Below are 20,994 nucleotides of genomic sequence, written 5' to 3' on the forward strand. Positions count from 1 at the left end.
TTACATAACTACAATCTGTGCTTGTACAGGAATTAGATTCTAGCCTTTGATAAATGAATACAACACGCTTGTTTAAGATCAACAGTAAATAGCCCCTGAGGTTTTCTTCATACTGCAGTTATTAGGAAGCAGCAGTGGAAGTACTTTAGACATACTTGTTTTCAGAGTTTGATTCTGCCATTTTTTATTCTACTTACCATGAGATGAAACTGAAGAACTAGTCCTAGTCAAAGGCAATGAGGTATTCTGGTTGATTTTAGGTTGCATCTTCACTTGTTTCTGTTTCCCTTTAGGGCTGAAGATATGAAACATCCCCAAAAACATACAAATGTTAATACAAAATGATTTAAAAAAACAAAACCCACACACACACACTGTAGGCAGGTTTTCAGTGGTAAGTTTGATATTTAAACCAGGGATGTAAAAAGTTAACCGTTTAACCGGTAATCAGCAGTTTAAATGTTTTAAACGCTGATTACCGTTTAAACTGAGGGGCAAAAGGGAGCAGCAACTAAGCTGGGCAGCTCCCGCTGGCACAGAAGCGCAGAGCTCAGCGCGCCAGGGGGTAGAGGGGGTAGCCGCAGCTGGGCTGGCGCAGGGGCTCAGCGCCGGGGGTGGAGGGGAGAGAAACTGCAGCTGGGCTGGCTCCTCGTGAGTGGGGTGTAGGTGTGTGCGCGCAGAGCCCTGCACCAGGACAGGGGGGTAGCCATAGCTGGGCTGACTCCCTCTGAGTGAGGAGCAGCCATGGAGATATGGAGTGTTTGATTCTCAGTCTCAAAGCTTACGTAGTTGTAATAACAAATTATAAGATAAAGAAGTAAAAATATTGGTGAATTTATTAAAAGAATACAACTGTTCAAGAACAAGATTTTATCTTGCTTTCCTAAAGGGAACATACAGTTTGCTATGTTAATGTGTTACAAAAATTAATATGGCTTTTATCCCCTTTCCAGAATTACATACAAGCTCCATTGTTAGCGTGGGATTTAAACTCTCAGTCTGGTCACCCACAAAAGAGACTGTACTATAAAATAAGCCATATTGTTACTGCCTTCTTAGCCGAATGTTTATTTCCTCCTAAAGCAGAAAATTTCAAAATATGGAGACAGTGAGTTTCATTATTATTAAGTTACCTGGATGCTCTGCTGCTAGATGGTGAACTACTACTGCTCCTTAGTCGTTTTCGGTATCGTGGCCTCTTCCTCTTCTGACACTGCATTGCCGATTTGTATTCAGAGATGATGTTTTTAATATGATTTTCAAATAAGGCAGATAGTCTAAGCGTCATACTATAGATCTGGAGAAAGAAATTATGGCCATATTTACCCATTGCTCCATAACTGTGGAGATCAATTCCATGAAAAATAATGTTACAAAGATGCACAGAAATATATCAACATCAATTTCCAAAAGCAAAATCCATACTGACAGACAACTGTGAAGATCTTAATGCATGTTCTGGTATAAAGAAATCATCTGTAGTCTAGCTATAGAAAACAATAATGAAGTACTTCAGAGTTTATGGTCTGAAAATATAATTAATCTTATTTACTGTACAAATTAATTAGGTGACAAACTAGATAAACAGATTATTAATGACATTCCCTTAAGAAGAATGGATGAAAAAACAAGGTTACTTACCAGTAACTAATGTTCTTCGAGATGTGTTGCTCATGTCCATTCCACTATAGGTGTGTGCACGCCTCCGTGCACAGCTACTGGAACTTTTTTCCCCTTAGCAGATCCTGTAGGGCCAGCTCCGGCGCCCTCTGGAGTCCTGTGCACATGCTGCGGTACATGAGGCGCTGCCGGCCCTACGCCCCCTCAGTCCCTTCTTTTCGCCAACTCCGGCGGCGGGGACGGGGGTGGGTTGTGGAATGGACATGAGCAACACATCTCAAAGAACATCAGTTACTGGTAAGTAACCTTGTTTTCTTCTTCGAGTGATTGCTCATGTCCATTCCACTATAGGTGATTAACAAGCAGTACCTTGGAAGTGGGCCAGAGTTAGTGGTGAGCTGCCTGCAGCCCAGCTCTGCTGAAGCCTGCATCTTCCCACACCTTGGACAGAGGCGTGGTGGGACATGAAGGTTGCACCGCCAGCCTGGCAGCTGCTTTGCAGCTGCCCTGCCCTGGCACCTCTGCTAGGGAGGCTGGAGATAGAGCTTGAGCTCTGTTGGGTGAGCTGTGGTGTCCAGAAGTGGCACCTTCACTTACCCACAGCCGAACGTGATGCAGGAAATTATTTCCAAGGAAACTGCGCCAGGCGGAGACCGGTGAACCTTTAATCCGGCCGGATGCTGCAAGAAAGAGCTGCGTCACTCTCCGGAACAGCTTCGTACATGTGATGTAGAAGCCAGGGCCACACTCGCGTTTTAGCAAGTGCTGCCTTCTCCTCCCCTCTGAACGTGTGTTTCGGGGAAACCTGGGGAGAATATATGATTGGTCCAATGAGACTGGGTGACCACCTTGGGCCGGAAGGCCCAGTGCGGTCTCAACTGAACCTTATTTTATAGACTACAGTATGGAGGAGGAGCTCTGAAGTCAAAGCTCTAATCCTGGAGACCTTTCTTGCCGAGGTAAATACCCCCAGGAAGGCCACCTTCCCAGAAGGCCAGAGTAGAGAGTATGACGTTGTGGGATCCGGGGGAACATGGGGAGGGAAGAACCAGGTCAAGATCCCAGGGAGGCACTGGGTCGCGGGCCTACAGATAGAGCCTCCCACCCCCTTCAGGGACCAAACCGCCATCTGATGGGAGGACTGCAATCCCCCTTCAAGCGGTTGATGGAAGGCTGATATGGCTGCTAGGTGGGCCTTCAGGGAGGCCACAGTCAGTCCCTGGAGCTTTAACTGCGACAAGTATTTCCCGGATCGCCTATATGGGCGAGAGGCCGGGCAGAGTATCCCGGGACTGCTCCTGGCAGGCAACGGGCACTTCCATTTAACCCGGTACATGGCCTATGCGGAGGGTTTCGTGCTACCCAGAGGTACTCACTGGGCTTGTTTTGAGCGCCTCGCTCATCACCTCTCGGCCACCAATCTATCACTCCCTGAGGTGTCGATGGTCCAGGTCTGGGCACCATAGATGACCATGATCCTTGGAGCTGGGATCACGCTGGCTCGGAGGCTCTCGAGGCAGGCGATCGAGAAATCCAGCAGCATGCTGAACCTGTGCTGGCATGGCCAAGCTGGAACAATCGAGATGACATCTGTTTAGCCCCTCCTCATTTTGAGCAGGACTGTATGCAGGAGGGGAAAAGCAGGAAAGTGAATATGAAGGTCTCTGACCGCTACAGACGAATGCCCCACTCTTTGGCCATGGAGAGAGCAGCAGTGGGCGCCGCGACCCCTCATGGTGAGGAAGAACGATGCTTTGACGTGGTCCGCCTCGCCATTCCTCACCCTCGAGAGGTGATCACTGCCAGGTTCTAAGGACCGATAGCTTCCCTTCACAAGGCTGATGAATGGGCTCCCGCTGCCGGTCAGTGTATTACATGGTCGCTACACTGTCTGTCAGCACCTGTACCTCCCTGCCCTTGATAAAGTGGAGCGACATTCCACAAGCCCTGCGAGCATTTCGTGGGCCTTCACATCGGTGTGCTGACACCTCTCCTCCCTTGGCCAGGTGCCTTGTGAGCCAAGGTGAGTGCTGATACGGCCTATTACCCTCTGCTCGAGGCGGCCACTATCAGGGTAGCTGAAGGAGCCTGTTCCATGAACGGAACACCCCTTTACACATCCTGAGGAGTCGTTCACCAGTCTCAGGAGACTAGGGCTTGCTGCTGTTGTGTCTGCTCGGACTGTATGCATGTGGCCCATCTTGAGGGACTCTGTCCCACAGCACAGCTGGGGCAAGAAGGTCTGATCCGGGAAGCAACCAGTCACGCCGATGCATTCCGCAGGCTGCACCTGAGTTAACGTGAACTTTGTGCGTTTACCAGCAGGACCCGCCAGCCGCAAGAGACGCCTGACCGGCTCACCCTGCTCCGGGCTTGGGATCTGGGCCTGCCTGGGCGGATCATGCACCATCAAGCGCGCAGCTACCATGCCAGGCCTTCAGTAAATACCGTCGGCCAAGTTGCAGACCGCGGGGTAAGCCATAAGCGTTAGAGGGAATCAACCCCTATGAAGGGAAGGAACCTTTGAGGATGTGCATCTCTGACATCCAGGGCAGCATACCAGGTTCCCGTTTCCACCACTGGAGCTGGGAGGACCATGCGAGACTTGAGCCCCTTGTTCGGTATTTGTGAGACAACATAGGTCTGTCACCATTCTCAAATCCTCCCCCCTCACCCCCTCCGGGGACGAGGAAGTACCTCGAGTAAGACCTCTTCTGCCATTGCCTGCGGGACCTCTCCTGCTGCTCCTGGCTGAGGCGGCCTTGACCTCTTGGATGTGGAATTGCCACGGAGAGGGAGGAAGGGGGAGGTGTCATGGGGCCGGGGGGAGGAGATGACCGGGGGCCCTAGCTCACCAAACTATCCCAAGGACCCAATGGTCCGAAGGCCTTCTGGCTCACCCAAGCCTGAAGGAGGGTATAGGCTAGGGCGTTGCCCTTGCGCTCACCAGCATAAGGACCTTTTCGGATTGCCCTATTACCGAGAGGACCCTTACTGAGGGCCTAAAGAGCCAGTCAGGGCGGATGGTGTCTCCTAGACCCCTGACTCTGTCCCATTGCCCATAGGTCACGAGACGGCCATGGATGGCACCTCTGCTGCTGTTGTCCCTGGAGACCTGCCTGACTGTGGCATGTAGCGGCCCAGGGAACAAAGCATGGTCTAGGAGTTCCTGAGACCATGCAGCTTCGCCTCTATCTAAACCAAAAAGAAGGCTGACCCATCCAAGGAAGGGCCCCGGATGGGCTGCTGGACTTTTTCAGGATAGCCCAGGATTGCAGCCGCTAACCTCTGGGCATGCCGATGGCAGGGGGTATGGCTCTGCCCACTGAATCAGCAGCAGCTGAGGGTGCCAGAAGAGCTGCTCTAGCTCCCATGGTACTCTCTTCTGTAATGGCATATAGGTTCAGCATCTGCTGCCGGGCAGAGCCTCAGCAAAGTGGCTCGCTGAGTTCCCCGAGGGGCTCACCTTCCACTTGCTGGTAGTGCTACTGAATAAAGTTTTCTCCAAACAAGTCTGGCTTGCAGTTGCCCTTGTTCTTTGGATTAGAGCCCGTCTGCCCTGCCCATCTCTGTGGCTGGCGGCAACCACCATCAGGGACCCAGGGTGGGGTGGTGAACAGTATTCAAACCCCTTGGCTGGGTGTAATACTTTTCTCAGCTCATTTAGGCATCAGGCTACGGAGGACGGGGTTTACCATGAGACCCTTATTATGTTGAGTGTCTCTCTGTAGGCCAGGAAGGCTACCACACTGTGGAGCCCCTAGGTAGCATATTAAAGGTGTCTGATGCCCCTTTTGCTCCTTCGCCTCCATGCAGGCCGCAGTTCCTCATCCCGCCGACAGGAGGTCCCCAACAGAAGTCCCTGCCCGTGGGGCCGAGTCGTCGTCCGAGGGCACATGGTGGCCCTTTCCCTGTACTTGAGGCACTGACTGCATCCCTGAGGGGTTGACAAACCATGGTCCCATCCCCCCCCGGAAACCCCATAGGCCCCCATACAGCCATCGGGGTGACCACTGCCTCTTAGGCCATCTGCCCAGGGATCTGGCACCTTTCATTGATGGTTGCTCCCCCAGGTACTGCATCCCCAAGGGGACACTGAGGCACCATTGACAGACCACTGCCGGGGCCGAAAAGCCTCTTACTGTGTGGTACCATCGCTCCAGATAGCGACTCCTCAGTGACAATGACCTTGACTACCAGGTTCGTTGTGGGTGCTGTGGCTGGAGCAGGCGTACAGACAACGCTCCGGAGTGCTGGGCTGACCCGAGCATCATCTCTGCATCGAGGACTTTTTGCACTCTGCATGCATCTCAGCGTCGAGTCAAGCTCTGACGACCCACTCTGCCCGGCCTCAGTGCAGGGCGAACTCCTCAGTGCCGAGACCGTTTCCCACTACCGAGTTTGGTGCAGCCTCAGTACAGGGCGGAGGGGAATGGGGGGGGAAACCTCGGTGCCAAGTCCGTCTCTGGCTACTGGGTTCTGCACTGCCCGGCGAACTCCTCAGTGCCGAGTCCATCTCCGGCATCCGAGTTCTGCACCGCCCGGCGAATTCCTCGGCACTGAGACTGTCTGCGGTGACCAAGATTGGCGTTGCGTTCTTGTGGGCAAACTCTTAGTTGCCGGAGCAGTGGGATGGACCTCACCCGGTGCCGGGGGATCAAGACCGGTGTCGGGCAGGCGACTTCGCTCTCTGCCTTGATGCAGGTCAGTCTGGCGACCGTGACATGGGATGACTTCTATGGTAGCGTTCCTGCTCTACCCTAAGAAACCGGTCTGCAGGAGATCTTCCTTCCCATACTGGGGATCTCCTGAGGCATTCAGGAGGTCCCAACGCGGGCTTCCCCTTAACGTCAGCCCCTTCTCTTTCGTGGAGGCATCGGCGGCGGTGGCGTATGCAAGGCCAACAAGGCTCTTGCCACCTTCGGCCACCAAAGTCGACAGTGCCAGTAAGTGCTCCACCCCACCTACTCCGATGGCGCAGGGGAGCATCCACGCTCCGTCTTCACGGTGCCGAGTCGGGTCAGTGTCGACAGTGCCCTCTGCACCAGCGGCACACTGGATACTGCGGTGAAGCGGGATGGCTCGAAGCCGACTCGGGGCTCCATGAGCCAGGCTTCTAGGTGGATTTTCCAGGGGTCTGAAAGCCTCTCTTTTCTCATGGAGGGCTTCCCCCCCATGCTTCAGGTAGTGGGGGTCAGTTAGCAGGAAAGCCTTCCCGCTGAAAGCGCGTGGCTTGAAGCCATGACACCGGAGCATACCTGCTCCCGGTAAAGTCTGAGCTAGACTATCTCTAAGTCTCTAACTACCACTACAACAGTTATTAATCTAGCTAACTTAATCCTGTTTAAAGTTTAAAACATGGGGAATTAAGCGCTTGCAATGCAAGCGCAGGCAGTTCCAGTAACCGTCACGAGCGGAAAGAAGGAACTGAGGGGGCGTAGGACCGGCAGCGCCTCATATACCGCAGCATGTGCGTGGGACTCCAGGAGGCACCGGAGCCGGCCCTACGGGATCTGCTAAGGGGAAAAAAATTCCGGTAGCTGTGCATGGAGGCGTGCACACACCTATAGTGGAATGGACATGAGCAAGCACTCAAAGAAGAACAATATATTAAACCTCTTGAGGTCTCTTGACAACAGCAGTTAAACATCACTTCCCTCCTTCCCCTCCCGCCCCCCAAGAAATCGAGTTTAGCCTATTAATTAAAGTCTAGATTTCTGACTAGCCCTAATGCAGCTGAAGTGAAGCAGGGTATGTACAATATAAGCCAGTGGTTCTCAAACTTTTTGAATTGATGCCTCTTCCAAAACAGCAAGCCTGAATGCGACCCCCCCTTATAAATTAAAAATGGAGGATTTTAATTTAATTTTAATTTGACGGAGGCTCGGGGCTGACCGCTTGTAACCCCCCATAACCACCTTGTGCCCCGAGGGGTTGCAACCCCCAGTTTGAGAACCCCTGGTGTAAACACAACAAAGGCATCTCACCTTCTGCACAGCCAAGCTACAGCTACCTGGGTCATGCTTCAGGGACCAAGAGGGAAGGGCAGGGACCATGCATCCCACACTCTCCTGCTGTAAGCGAGCGGAGGGGAAGAGGATGAGAGTGGGAGAAGCCATGGCTTTACCTCCACATACAACAATTAGCAGATTGTGTCCAGGTACATGAAGGTTAGGGGAAGTTTTACCCCAAAAGAGGATGAAGTAATTTCCTTCACACCAGAACAAGAGAACACTTGAGATTCTCAGGGCTTGCCAGCATGGGGAACTTAGGGCAAGTTAAGGTAGGGTGTGAATTCAAAGTGCACTAGATACTCCACACTAACCCCCACATGGTGTGCACTTTTACTTCACACTGAGTGTGCCCTTGGGAGGTTTACCTTAATGCATTTCCAAAGTGCATTAAGCTAATGCACGCAAGGACGCTATATTTATGGCACTAGCTACTGTGGGCTTTTTCTCTGTGTAGACAGCCCTGAGTCACAACCCCTTCCACATGCTCAGCCCGGGACAGTGCAGTTACCTGCCACCCCATCTCAGAGCGGAGCCTTACAGCCCAATCTAGCCCCAAACATGTTTCATTTTTAATATCTGATGCACATTCCATGCATGGCAGCAGTACCTGAAATGGTAACCGGCCTTCTATGTACGTTAAATGGTGGTGCTGAACGAGTGTGCCAGAACAATATGCATTGTTTTCCTGCATTATTTAAGGTCATTCCTATGTTGTTTTTGTTTGGCTGCTGGAATCACAGTAACATTACTGAGTTTCAGCTCTCTCTCATATATCACGAGAATACAAACAGCTCCAACTTTAAACAGTGTCAACAGATGAATTGAAAGTAGTTTTAGTAACTACACTGCCCGTGTCCCTCTGCCAGTCTGTGTGATTTTACAACAACAACATTCCAAATATAAATAGTATAAACACTGCCATTTTTAGCCCTGCAGTGTGAGCCCAAGTCAATTGATGAAGTCTCCCAAACTCGCTGCCATGGGTTTTTCCTGCTGTATCAACATACCCATAGTATCTAAACAATAACTATAGTATTTCTGAATTTTGTGCCTGAAAGTTCTCGAGAAAGTGAGACACAGTCACCTGAAGTATGTTCTGGAAGGGCTTTACAAAGGAGATTTATAATCCTAGGTCCTTAAAATGAAAAGCCTGTTCATTTAGATTTAAAAATGTAATGCTATACATTCAAAGTGCCATTCATTCCTTATATGAAAGTGTGATTGAGGATCTTAGCAGAAATGGCATGAGATGTCACATTGCCATGTTGTTATCACTCACCCGTGACTTTTTATTAGGTGTGTAAGCTTTAGAGTTGCAGAATATTAAGCGAACATCCTTATAAAATTCCAGAGGATTGGTGTAGTTCCCTGCTTCCAAAGTTTCTTTCACAGTGCTGAAATCCATTGGAGTGTCTACAATATCTCGGTAATCCTACAAAAATAATGTGTGTTATATTAACAACGAGGTAAAGCTATCACTAGCTGACATGAACTGGTTAAGTAAACATTACATGTGTTTTGCTTCATGTTCCTGCACAGTCCAATCCTTCTCAAATTTGTCCTAACCCACAAAATAATCAAACTGTTCCACAAACACTGTTTTAGACTAAACCTTAATCTTCTAGCTACAAGACTCATATTTACAGATTCCAAGGGGCTTTGCTGGCACGCCAGGCTTCACATTCCATCAGAGGTGAAAATGAGTTTGATGGGCTAATCCAGGTTCCCCCATTCAAAAGCACTAACAGACTCTACTCAAGAGATGTTGAGATGTGGGAATAAAGTCTGAAGTGAGATAGAAATGCGCTGACTGAGCTCTCTAAAGAAAGTGTCTATTTCCTGCCTGCCCTATCCCTTGCTCGATCCAGGGTTATGGGTCCCTCATTTTCTTAGAATTAATTTAGCATCCATGAAAGAAGACACACGGTACTGAGTTCCTCTTTGCCAGTCAACTTATCCAGCAGCATGAGGAATATATGAATTTTTAAAAGACAAATATAATTATAAGAATTTTTTTTTAAATTACAGAAAGGAGAAATATATTTACAGGATAAGAGAAGAGATCAACTGGCTGTCTAAAAGGCTCCGAGTCCTCACGTTCATATATTAGGCTTAACAGCTGCTTGCACTGTTCTTTCCAAGCATCAGGGCTTGCTTTGAAGGGCTGCTTTTTTATTGGTCGTCTTCCCTGAAGATTTCAAGGGAAATAAAATAAAAATTGTATATGAATAACTTTTGAAGTATATAGGTTTTTTTTTTTTTAAATCTACTTGTCTTCGCTTTAAATTACTATCAATGTGCTCAGATAATGGTTCATAATTGAAGTCCATAACTAAAAACATGCAACAAAAGTAGAATGGTATATCAATATGGAGTAGGCAATTTACTGAAGAATGCATTTTCTCTTTTAATAATATAAAAATACCCAATTCAATAGCCATACAACGTTTTAGATCCAAGAGCTGTGGTCCAGAGCTTTGTATATTTCATGAAGGCCACAATGCCTCACTGGCTTAAGGTAAAAGCCCCAAACTGTGGGGTACTTCGCTAGAATATTAAGGGGGCACGGTGGGGCCCAGGCCAGCCCCCAGGGAGGAAGCACCACCCAGCCCCACTCTGCCCCCAGCTCTGCTCCGGCTCCACCCCCAGATGCAGGCCTGGCCTTGGCCCCCACCTCTGTCCTGTCCCCAGCCTCGGCCGTGATTCTGCTTCCAGTCCCAGACCCACCCCCAGGCTTATCCCCTGGCCCAGACACAGCTCCAGCCCTGACTACAGCCCCACTCCCAGCTCCAACTGTGGCCCCACCCCCAGCCCGGGGAGGCTGGGGGGGGAGGGGGGGGCGGTGGCGGCGGCAGGGAAGAGGGCATGGGCTGGGGGGGACACGGCTTAAAAACTTTGGGGACCACTGGCTTAAAGGAAAGTTCCAATTATTTTCCCATAGTAATTAATTACTTGTTGAAAGTGAAACTAACATTCCTTGGCCGTTAGTTTAGTAATAATATGTATTTATTAAGTAAACAAATTCAATTTTTTTGGGTCCCTTTCCATGATTGGAGCACAAGAAGGTAGTCTACTGTTGGTTAATGCTCTTGTACAGATATCCCAAGGATCAGGACAGTAACAGCCATTAAACAATCATCAAATTACTTTCCATAGTAATATAAGGTCCTGACCCCACCAACACTTACACTCTGACTGACAATAGCCTGTGCAAAGTTAACCCTTTGCAGGATCAGGCACTAAGTGAGTGTAGTTAATTCCCTGGACCAACGGAACTGCTGCAGCATTAGCCCCAGATAAGTTATTTACTCACTCTTCTTTTCCCGGATGAAGTTCCAGGCCCATCTGAATCTACATCTACTTCTGCCACCTAAAGGAAAGGGTAATGATTACACTCAAACAAGAAAAATAAAACCAGAGTGAGAATAAATATGCTGGGTACGATTACTGCAATTTAAAATAAATATATAAATAAGGAAGATTCAAGCAAAATTAGAGGGATTTTTTTTTTTTAACTAGAACTTTCACCTTTTATTTTAGGTATCTTTAAACAGAAAAGCTGCTTCAACTCTGAGTTTGTTTCTGATGTGTGTGTGTATATTCTGTATCTATATAGATAGATGGATGGATAGATATAAAAAAAATTTAATGGATGGATGGATGAGATGGAATCTTGTAAGATCCCAAAGAGAATATACAATTTATGATCAGTTCTCTTTTATTTTTAAAGAAGTCTCTATTCATTTAGTTACATGCAGGTTAATTTTAAAACAGAACAAGAAATAGCACAGGCATTCAAACAGAAAAACACCTTACTTGACAGATAAAATGCAAGGGCTATTATCCTACAAAAATATGAAACAAATCATATTTTATTAAAATTATTTATCCCACATTTGGGAGGAAAGAAAATGCAGAGATATTTTGTGCTTTTTACATTACTAATCTCATCAAACATGTCTAGCACAGGACACTTACACTGGGCTTTTTCAATGAAGTTACACATTTAAACACTAAGGTCCTGATTGTCTATCCCCTTCTTTCCACTGAAAAACTTATGGGAGGAAACTCAGGGGTGGAAAACTCCATGATGATCCCCTGTGGAGATCCCACATTGTTCTACTCGGGAGAGGCAGGGTTTGCTGACTTGAATAAGCCACTGGGTTTGCCAAGTAAATGTTTGGATGCCAGGGCATCTGCAGGAAGCCAGCAGCATCTGGCTCTGGCACCAGTCCCAGTGATTCCACTGAACAGCATCACTGTCAGGGACTCACCGTAGCTGCAGCTGTGCCCAGGGATCCCCCTCAAAGGAAAATCCTCACTGCAGAAAGGGCTTCATGGAAAGCTAATACAGGTCTATGCTGCATTATCTTTTCTGGGTGAGCAGTGTGGTGCCAGAGGGTGGGAAAAGCTGTGCATTTCCCTCAGCAGGCCTGTCAACTTCTTCCCCCAACCTGTTCACCCTTTGAAGGATCTGAGAAAAGGGAATGGAGTATGGCAGCACTGATCAACAAACCACGTGGGATGGGATGATCCACACACAGAGAAGGAAAGTCCTCCCACGTGATTCAAGTGGATTTGTGAAGGGAAGCCTCAGGATTTTAAGTTACAGACACCCTTTTTAAAAAAAAATAAAAATAACAACTGCATTTATTCTGAGACACAAGGTGGGAGAAGTAATATCTTTCTTTGGACCGATTTCCATTGATGAGAGAGAAGCTTTCGAGCTACACACATCTCTTCTTCAAGTTTGGGCTACAACAACATATGCATCGGTTTTATAGAGTCTAGCAAAGAGTTAATCTACCTTCAATCCTTTTATAACAGCAGCATTTTACTATATTAAATCTTAGTAATTTCACACAAGATTTCTCCTTTAATACCAGAATCAAAGGGGAAGGAAATCTTTTAGGTTAGGAGTTTCTTTCAAACCCACTGAGGGCAGGACTAATAACTAAAACAGGGCAGGAAACTGTAGCATTTGTCAGACACATTTTCATGTGTGCAAGAATGGTTGAGAGTTGCCAGTTACCCCTCTTCCAGCCTCTTCCCATGCCAGGTTCCTTGGTTTCTCTTTTTAGGAAACTGCCAGGCCTGGGCTTGTTTAACAGCAGTCTCAGTCATCACCCTCCTTCACCATGTTCTTTTGGGAAGCTGTAGTGCCTCTACTTCTTGGTATGGCAGCAATGGGACCATTTGCTGGCTACCTGGCATGAGATCACTGGCACGTGGAAGAGGAACCACAGCGTAAGGGGCACTAAGTGCTACTGCAAGGTCACACGTTCCTTAGACCAGCTCTGGGGACACCCATTCCTTACACTACTGTAGGTGTTCATGAGATCAGGAAAATCAGAAGGGAAACAAAGACCCCTAAAGTCAGTCTTGGCATCTAATTGAAGAAGGGACTGATTTTCATTATTATGGTACCAACTTTGAATGCCTCAGGCCCAGAACCTGCAAGGTACACTGCACACTGCCCCACTTACGTCAACGGGGCTCTGTGTGGACACTGGTGTCCTCCCATCCAGAGCCCTTTGCAGGATCAGAGTATTATGTTAATTACTTGGACCAAAGGGCCCACCGCTATCCCCTGGGGAGACTTTCCATTGATCTCAGTGGGGTTTGGAACAGCCCCTGAAACAGGGTTAGATTTCTATTTCTTTCTTTTTTTTAAAAAATTCGTTAAAGGGAAAAAAGATTTGCATTCACCACAATAGTGGTTAGGATGAAAGTAACAACCACTCCTATTTCTTACCCTCATACACAATCGTTCCACTGTATTCATTCTGGTCTGTTATAAAAAGCTATGAATGATGTGTGATGTTTATTCATTTGGTACAGACGTTCATCCAGCAATCAGTTTTCATTCAAAGATTTGAATAATAGATTAGTTAGGGAGAGGGTGGATGGAAATGACCATCATAAATGTGTCCCTTGTCAATGGCTCATACGTCAGAGCCTTAAAGAACTCAGGCAAAACTAAGAAGTTTTAGATATGATCAGTTACCACATCACAATGGAAACTGCAACACTGTAATATTCGTGAAAACTGCATTTTTAAAATAAATTAAAAAGGACGTTGTGTTAAACTTTGGAACCATTTCTGTTTGTCAGTCATCTATACAATGCAAAAATCAAGAAATGAAAAGAAAGTCGTAATAGACAAAATCCACTGTGGTGCCACTTTGCAGATGGACAGGATGCAGGGAGATGACTGCTCGCTTGGTTTCTTTGGACTCAATAATACATTACAACATTACCTCATGGATTCCCCTCCTGCACTTTTGGCATTTCCTCTCCACATGAGGGTGAAACTCAGGTAACCCAGGGAAGATTCAGATGGCTAGCTAGCCACAAAGAATCAATCTTACTAAACAAGAGTTTACTGTCCAAGACCATGTCACACAAGTTACAGAATAACCTCTCTTGTATCAAAACCCAAAGCGATTATATGTAAAAAGTCCACAAACATTTTTAAATTCCTTCCATCTACTGAATAAAAAGAGCTAATTATGCTTCTGGTGACCATGCTTGCTGCTCTTACCTTCTCCTCTTCATCAGTACTGCTTAGATCTTCGGCTTTCACTTTATTATATATATCCAATATATCAGTACAACTCTGATCCCTGCCGAGCAAGAGGACAAGTCAAAATACATCTCAAAACTGGCTTAGAAACCCAGAAATGCTGGCCGAAGGAAACACAAAGTACTCACCCAATATAGTGAAGTAAGACATCCGTTATAATTTTGGCTGCTTTAACGATAGGACTGTCTGGCTCATTGAAAGTCCTAGCATTATGCTCAATGTATCGAACCTCCCACATCAATGCTGAGATTCTCCTGAGGGGGAGGACAGAAAAATTTCACTTTCCTGGGTGCCAAATAAAACTTGGCAGCCCAGCAGCAAGACACAAGGCCTCTGTTCAGATGACCTGGATGTCTGGCACCTGCCAGGTCGGCAGTGGCAGGCTCCAGGGCCTATTATATGGTAAGGAAACTCACATCACTATCAACAATGAAGGAACTTGCCCCAGGTGGAAACAAATGCAGTGAAGGGACTTGGCTGAGTGGTCGCAATGGTAAATTTTGGTCCTCCGAGCGAAAGGAGATGGGGCTAAAGCAGATATTGTTTTCTGCTGCCCAAAAATTAAGCTCGAAAAGTTGAGATGTTACTGAATGAAGGCAAGAATATTGAACTTCCTCTCTATTTGATGCACTGGAGAAAAAGAATCAGACGCAAAAGCAGAAAAGGTGTGATCAAGCAATTCTGAACTGCCTCCCATGTTTGCAGGATAAAAGGTGCAAGACAGATGTCTAGGATAGGGAAAGAGATCAAGATCCAAAAATCTGGTTTTGTTTTTACCAAATGAATTGACCAAAAAAATTTTTTATTTTTTTTTTAAATCAAGACTTATTCTTTGAAAATGGGGTATAGAGTCTAACCTTGTGCTATGGATCTGCTCAGGACATTTATTACAGTAAATGACAGTATTCACTAAAGTTATTTGTTGAGTTGCAGTACATTCAATTCAGATGATCATTCTAGTGGGATACATGATAAAATTCACAGTAATTTAAATTAGATACAAATCAAACTGACCTATAAAATCTGTTTTCAAGTCTCCTTCTGATTGTGGTGAGGTCAGTTGGGTAAGCAACTACAGTGCAATACATAGGATAGGCACTAAGGTCCACTGGAACAGCAAAGGGGTTAGAAATATCTAAAATCAAAAAGATCAAAATCAGTTAGACTCCGCAGTTGACAACACTGGCAGTATGGTAATAACAGAATTAGATCCCTGATAAAAAGGAAAATCCAGTTATCATTTGCCCAACTATAAATATATCTACATTCATGTTGCTTGGTGAGGCATTCTGAATGCCCACAGGATGAAAATGAGTTTCCCCTTGTATGAACTACTATATTTAAAAATGCATTTTTAGTTAAAAACTGCATTTGATACTTCCATGCCAGCAGCTGTTGCCGAAACTGCCATCCCATAAAAATCTTGAAATATTGGTGTCCAATATTGTAAATTGTAATTGTAAATTGAAATTGTAAATCAGATTCCTTTCCTGTTTAAAGGAATAAAATGCTATTTCCAACTATTTTTAAAGTAAATTCCGCCCCCTCCCAAGAGTGTTGATTTTCTTGAAACTCCTGTAATTATTTCATGCCCAACATACCAAGGGTCAGAAGATAATCAATCCCCCTAATAACTCGTTCACACTCTTCATCTCTGGAATGGGCTCCCCATTCTCCTTCTTGGGGTTTATACAGCAGAGATGTCAGTTCCTCTGGGGACACAGGAACTCCAGCACCAACCTCCTCTGGATAAGCAGCTAAATGAAATGTGAAGAATTCAAGAACAGTGAGCCATTAACGCCATGCCAGTATAATTGTACTGACACTGAAATGATAATGAATCCAAAAGCATATTTACTTCCTTCTGGAACTGGTTCCATGTCCCATGGACTCATCTTTTCTCTTTCATTATTGTCCCAGCTATTTAAAACAAATGAAAACCATATTACATACATGCAAATATTTATTTTCACCTATTTTCACTGATGCATGAAGGGTGCAAAATTTCTTCCAAAAGAGAAATATGTTAGAGAGGGTCCAGAGTCACAAGTGGATCTCAGCTTCCCTTATGGTTGGATGTATTTAGACCCAGGGGTTTTCTTCAAGCCCATCTCTCCTATACAGAGTAGTGGTCAAATCTCAGCAATGTATTTGCCTTAGCAATGACAACAATTAATAAAACCTAGTGTTTGGGAAGATTGGTTTTATGGCAATCAATAACTACATGACTAGAGAAAAAAGTCAAAACATTTTTGTAACCAGTGACTGACAGATTATTTTTAACAAATGCTTTTGTCAGATGATATATGCCAGAAAAGGCTATAATACAATAGCTACAAATCACTTTTGGGGATCCCAGTAGCACTCCAGAACACCACAGTACTTTGGTTACTACTACAGTACTACATGAACAATGATACACCAGGGAGAAATCTGCACAGCTTCTGTAATAGAAAATTGTGATTCTCCAATTTGGTAGCACACTTTGAGCAAGTCAACTAGAGAACGGATAATGGCAAAATGGTTGATTTTATTTATTTGGACTTTAAAAAAATCCTTTGAAAAAACAGGAGGTTATTAAGGAAACTATTTTGTCATGGGATAAGGCACAGTCCTGCCACACATTAGCAACTAGCAAACACCAAAAAAACCCACATCCACAACCCAAAAAAAACCACCCTAGGGACAAATCCTTGTTTTTCAACCTGACAACAAATTAACAGTAAGATGGCCCAAAGAACCACACTAAGACAAGTATTTTACAAATATATTTAGCAATGAACTGAAAAAGAGGGGTAAACAGTGAGGAGGCAAAAATTTCAGATGACTCAAAATTATGTTAGTTAAAACTAAAGAAGGCTGAGAAACACTGAAAGAGCCAATAGAACCAGGCCAGCACAACATTAAGTGAAATTCAGTGTTCGCAAATGCAAGGTAATGCTCACTGAAGAACAAATCTAACTATTCACACACATCGCTGGATTCCAAATTAACTGTAACTATTCAGATTAAAGGCCCGAGTTCTTACTGAACTCAACAATGTGTATGAGTAGTTCAAATTATTATTTTCAATGTTAATTATTTTACATCTTTAAAAATACTGACATTCATCTGCTGCATGTGCAGCAAACAAAACGTCATGCATAAAAGAATGGAATAGACAATAATACCCTCAGTATTATCATGCCACAATATAAATCAATAGTAAGTTCTCTCTTGGAATACTGAGTCAGTTTTGGTCAATTCATCTCAAAAGAGAGAACAGAAAAAGAAGGGATTCAGAGACAAGTTACGAAAATTATTAGATGCACGGAAAGACTTCCATCTGAGAAGCAATTACAAATATTGGGACTCATTAGAAAGGAGACTAGTAAAAAAGAGACATAGATATATAGAAAATAACAAATGGTATACAGAGGGAATCAGGTGTTCCTATTTACCCTCATAATAAAACTAACGAGGGACAGCCAATGAAATTGAAAGGCATGAAGTTAAAATCTAAAAAAAAGAAAATGTGGAACTCACTGCCACATGATCAGTGAGGCTAAAGCTGAGCAGGATTCAGAAAAGGAATTCAACATTTATGTAGACAATGAGAACATCATGTTACGTTAGAGAAGATTAATTTTTAAAAAACATTTGACCCTATGGTCCACAGCCTAAAAGACAACCACTGGCCAGGATGAGAATGAAGCCTTCCCTATGGGCTGGTTATTTCATAACTCCCACTACAGAGCTGCTTGCATGTTCTTCTGAAGCATCTGGTGCCACTGTCAGAAATAGGATACTGGACTAGAAAGACGACAGTAATTCCTACGTAACAAGAACCAGGAACTCAGTGTCATTATCTGGGATTTTAATTCATATCAAATTGCACTACAAACCCAAAATTATAGTTTTGAGATTTGGTAGGTCACAAAGAAAGGTGGGCTGTTTTTTCATTTAATTTTTTTTCCTTGATGGACACATGTAAGTTACATATAAACACGCAGCAGAGAAGAGAGCCATCCGTAAGTCCTTAGATATGTTTGATATATTGCAACTACAGTAAACCTTACTGAACACTGTAGCACTGGAAGGAACTATCAGGATATTCTGCCTGGAAAGGCTGCTGACTCTCCACCATTCCAAACCACCAAGCATCATCTATTATACTGCGAAACCTATCCCCTATAATAAAAAAGAGTTAAATTTAGCAATTGAATAATGCAGATAATAAATCTAACCATTTCTTATGTAACAGTTAAAATACCTTACTTATATAATAAAGTAAATAATTTACAGGAATCTGTATGTCTACCACAGCAGCGAACGGGCCAAAAAACCCCAAGGAGAGCAACTTTACACTTCTGGAGACTGACAGTGGATTTCCCCCTAGCCTCAGACCACAACCTAGCAGAAGATTTTTCTGGTCTCTAGGGACCTATTGATTGTCTCTTCCAATATTATATACATTTTTCTTTCTCTCCCACTACTGCTGCTGCTGTGTTAGTCACCTTACTGTTGGGCAGACAAAAAGCACAGTTTCCAACAGTTGCCATAAAGATTCAATCATTGTAATTTAGCAGAAGTTAGACAACTCAGTGTAATTCACATAATTTGATATAGACCAAGTACATGATTTTGCCAGTACACCAGCCTCCACTAACTTGGTGACTGTGGATCACAAATACAGACTGCCTCTCTGAAAGTCACAACTGTATTCTGTGTGGATATTTACATGGCTCTTATCACCAGCATATCTAAGTGTTCTGGCTTTAAAATATACCAGTCATGATCAGATCTGATTTATTAATAATATGCAAATTGTAGAATTGACAGACTGATTTTTTTTAAAGTGAGTTTAAATACTAGAAAATAAGACATAAGGTCTTCTTGGACTAATTTACATCAAGAGGTGTATTGGAATGCTCTCAAAGAGAAGACTGCACTTGAAAGATAACCAATACATTTAAAAGTGAACAACTAATGACTTAAAAATGCCTGTTTCATTAAAATTGGGCAAATATTTACATTATAAAGAGAGAAATGAATGGCATCCTGTCCAAAACTAGCATTCAGCATGCCAAAACACACACAGGTGGTAAAATGGTACTTACCAATCTGCCAGTTCCTTTCTTTGGCTTCATTATAAAACTGATGCAGCACAAGAAAATCAATAACATCTGGCATATCATGGTACCTATAAACAACAGAAAAAATATTACTTCTAAACTAGATACTTCTTCCACAGCCATAATCCTAATATAAGCACGTAGGTAATCTTTTTACTCTTCAAACGCTATTTCAAGTTCATTGCTGCAATGACAAGTGCTTACATGAAGTCTTCAACTGCAGGGAGATCAGAAAAACAAAATTTTACACTATTCGTAAGCACATTTGGTTTATTTGGAGAAATGATTTAGTCAGTTACTCACTTAATGGAAAAAGACTCTCCAGTCATTTTGCCTGAGATTGGATCTAGAAACGCAAGCTTCAAGCAGCAGAGTGTAGGAGGTCCGACTTCATATTTAATTCCTACAGTCTTCACAATTTCTTGTTCCTAATTATCAAAATACAGCATGGGTCAATATTTATATTATTTTATCTCATTAAAAGCAGTGTATTCATGTTTAAACTCACTCATACATGTGTACAAAGGAAGATATGTATTTAGAAATTACTTCCTCTTTCCATCCTAGATACTTCTATCAGTCCTAAAAAAATCCTTCATTCATTCCTAAAAATCTAAAAGCATAATGGTCTCTAACAAAAAAGGATGAAAAGATACATGGTGCTCCTTCCCTGTAACATACTCCACAAGGCTGGCCATAATTTGGTTAACTGCACTGGGAAGTGTCTTGGGGATGGTGCATTTGTTCTTCCAGCAGCATTAGTGGCCCCAGGGGGGCATTTCTGACTAAAGTCATGACCTCAAACCTTTGCACATCAGGAGGCACAGGCTAACCGGCCCCAACACAAACCCACCCAGATCATATGGGCAGTACTTGGGGCGGCTAGCCCATACCAAAGTGGGTATAATACTATTATTAGTGTGAGTTATTGTTTTACACACACACACACACACACACACACACACACACACACACACACACCCACACACACACACACACACACACACACACACACACACACACACACACACACAGAGAGAGAGAGTTGGAATCACGAGTCTTTTTATTTCCTTTAAACAGCAAGATTTCTTTAACATTACCCCGGGCCATACAAAAATGATGGAAATTAGGATACATTAGATTCAATTTTCCACTTTCTCTCTATTTGATCATTTAGATTTTTATTACCATAATTCACAGATGTGTGCAATGGTCAGCAAACTAACAGAACTTCACAACTCTAGTAATTGAATCACTGTATATTAACATATTGTAAAATATGTTTAAGACAATGCCCTGATTTTGCAGGCACTTAAGAATGTGCATAACTTTACATACAAGTATTTCCATTGCATTTAATGCATATGCTTAAACTTTTGCAAGATTGGGACCCTATTTGTTACTCTCGGGTTATGAAACAATGAGCAGTATCTAAATGTTCAGTTCATTCTAAGAATGCTGAAGTGACGGTATTAACAACTTGAGAGTTGTTAGTTCTACATCAGTTAGAATGCAAGAAAGGGTAACATTTTAAATTAGAGTGGTCTTACTTTTGTTAGTGAACACCACCACATTAGGTAAACATCCTCCTTCAGTCTCCTTCTGACTTCCTATCATCAGTGATAGTTTTATTGGTGCATGTCATAACAAATTTTTACAA

General features: G+C 44.2%; 1 protein-coding gene across 1 annotated transcript in view; it reads right to left on the reverse strand.

Moving 5' to 3' along the window:
• The window catches only part of BRWD3 (bromodomain and WD repeat domain containing 3), an 84,850-nt gene that overhangs the window by 9,383 nt on the left and 54,473 nt on the right, over window positions 1-20,994 (reverse strand). The window contains exons 26-38 of the mRNA XM_067548360.1: window positions 19,638-19,762; window positions 19,320-19,402; window positions 18,279-18,390; window positions 16,079-16,140; window positions 15,822-15,977; window positions 15,235-15,355; window positions 14,349-14,474; window positions 14,179-14,260; window positions 10,948-11,004; window positions 9,682-9,822; window positions 8,914-9,066; window positions 1,134-1,297; window positions 198-295 (exon numbers count right to left, since the gene is read on the reverse strand). Of these exons, the coding sequence (XP_067404461.1) occupies window positions 198-295; window positions 1,134-1,297; window positions 8,914-9,066; window positions 9,682-9,822; window positions 10,948-11,004; window positions 14,179-14,260; window positions 14,349-14,474; window positions 15,235-15,355; window positions 15,822-15,977; window positions 16,079-16,140; window positions 18,279-18,390; window positions 19,320-19,402; window positions 19,638-19,762 (1,480 nt within the window). The remainder of the gene's footprint in view (window positions 1-197; window positions 296-1,133; window positions 1,298-8,913; window positions 9,067-9,681; window positions 9,823-10,947; window positions 11,005-14,178; window positions 14,261-14,348; window positions 14,475-15,234; window positions 15,356-15,821; window positions 15,978-16,078; window positions 16,141-18,278; window positions 18,391-19,319; window positions 19,403-19,637; window positions 19,763-20,994) is intronic.

This window comes from Emydura macquarii, unplaced genomic scaffold (genome assembly GCF_026122565.2).
Source record: "Emydura macquarii macquarii isolate MOO-44397 ecotype Brisbane River unplaced genomic scaffold, CSIRO-AGI_Emac_v2 contig_1253, whole genome shotgun sequence".
Taxonomy (NCBI): Eukaryota; Metazoa; Chordata; order Testudines; family Chelidae; genus Emydura; species Emydura macquarii.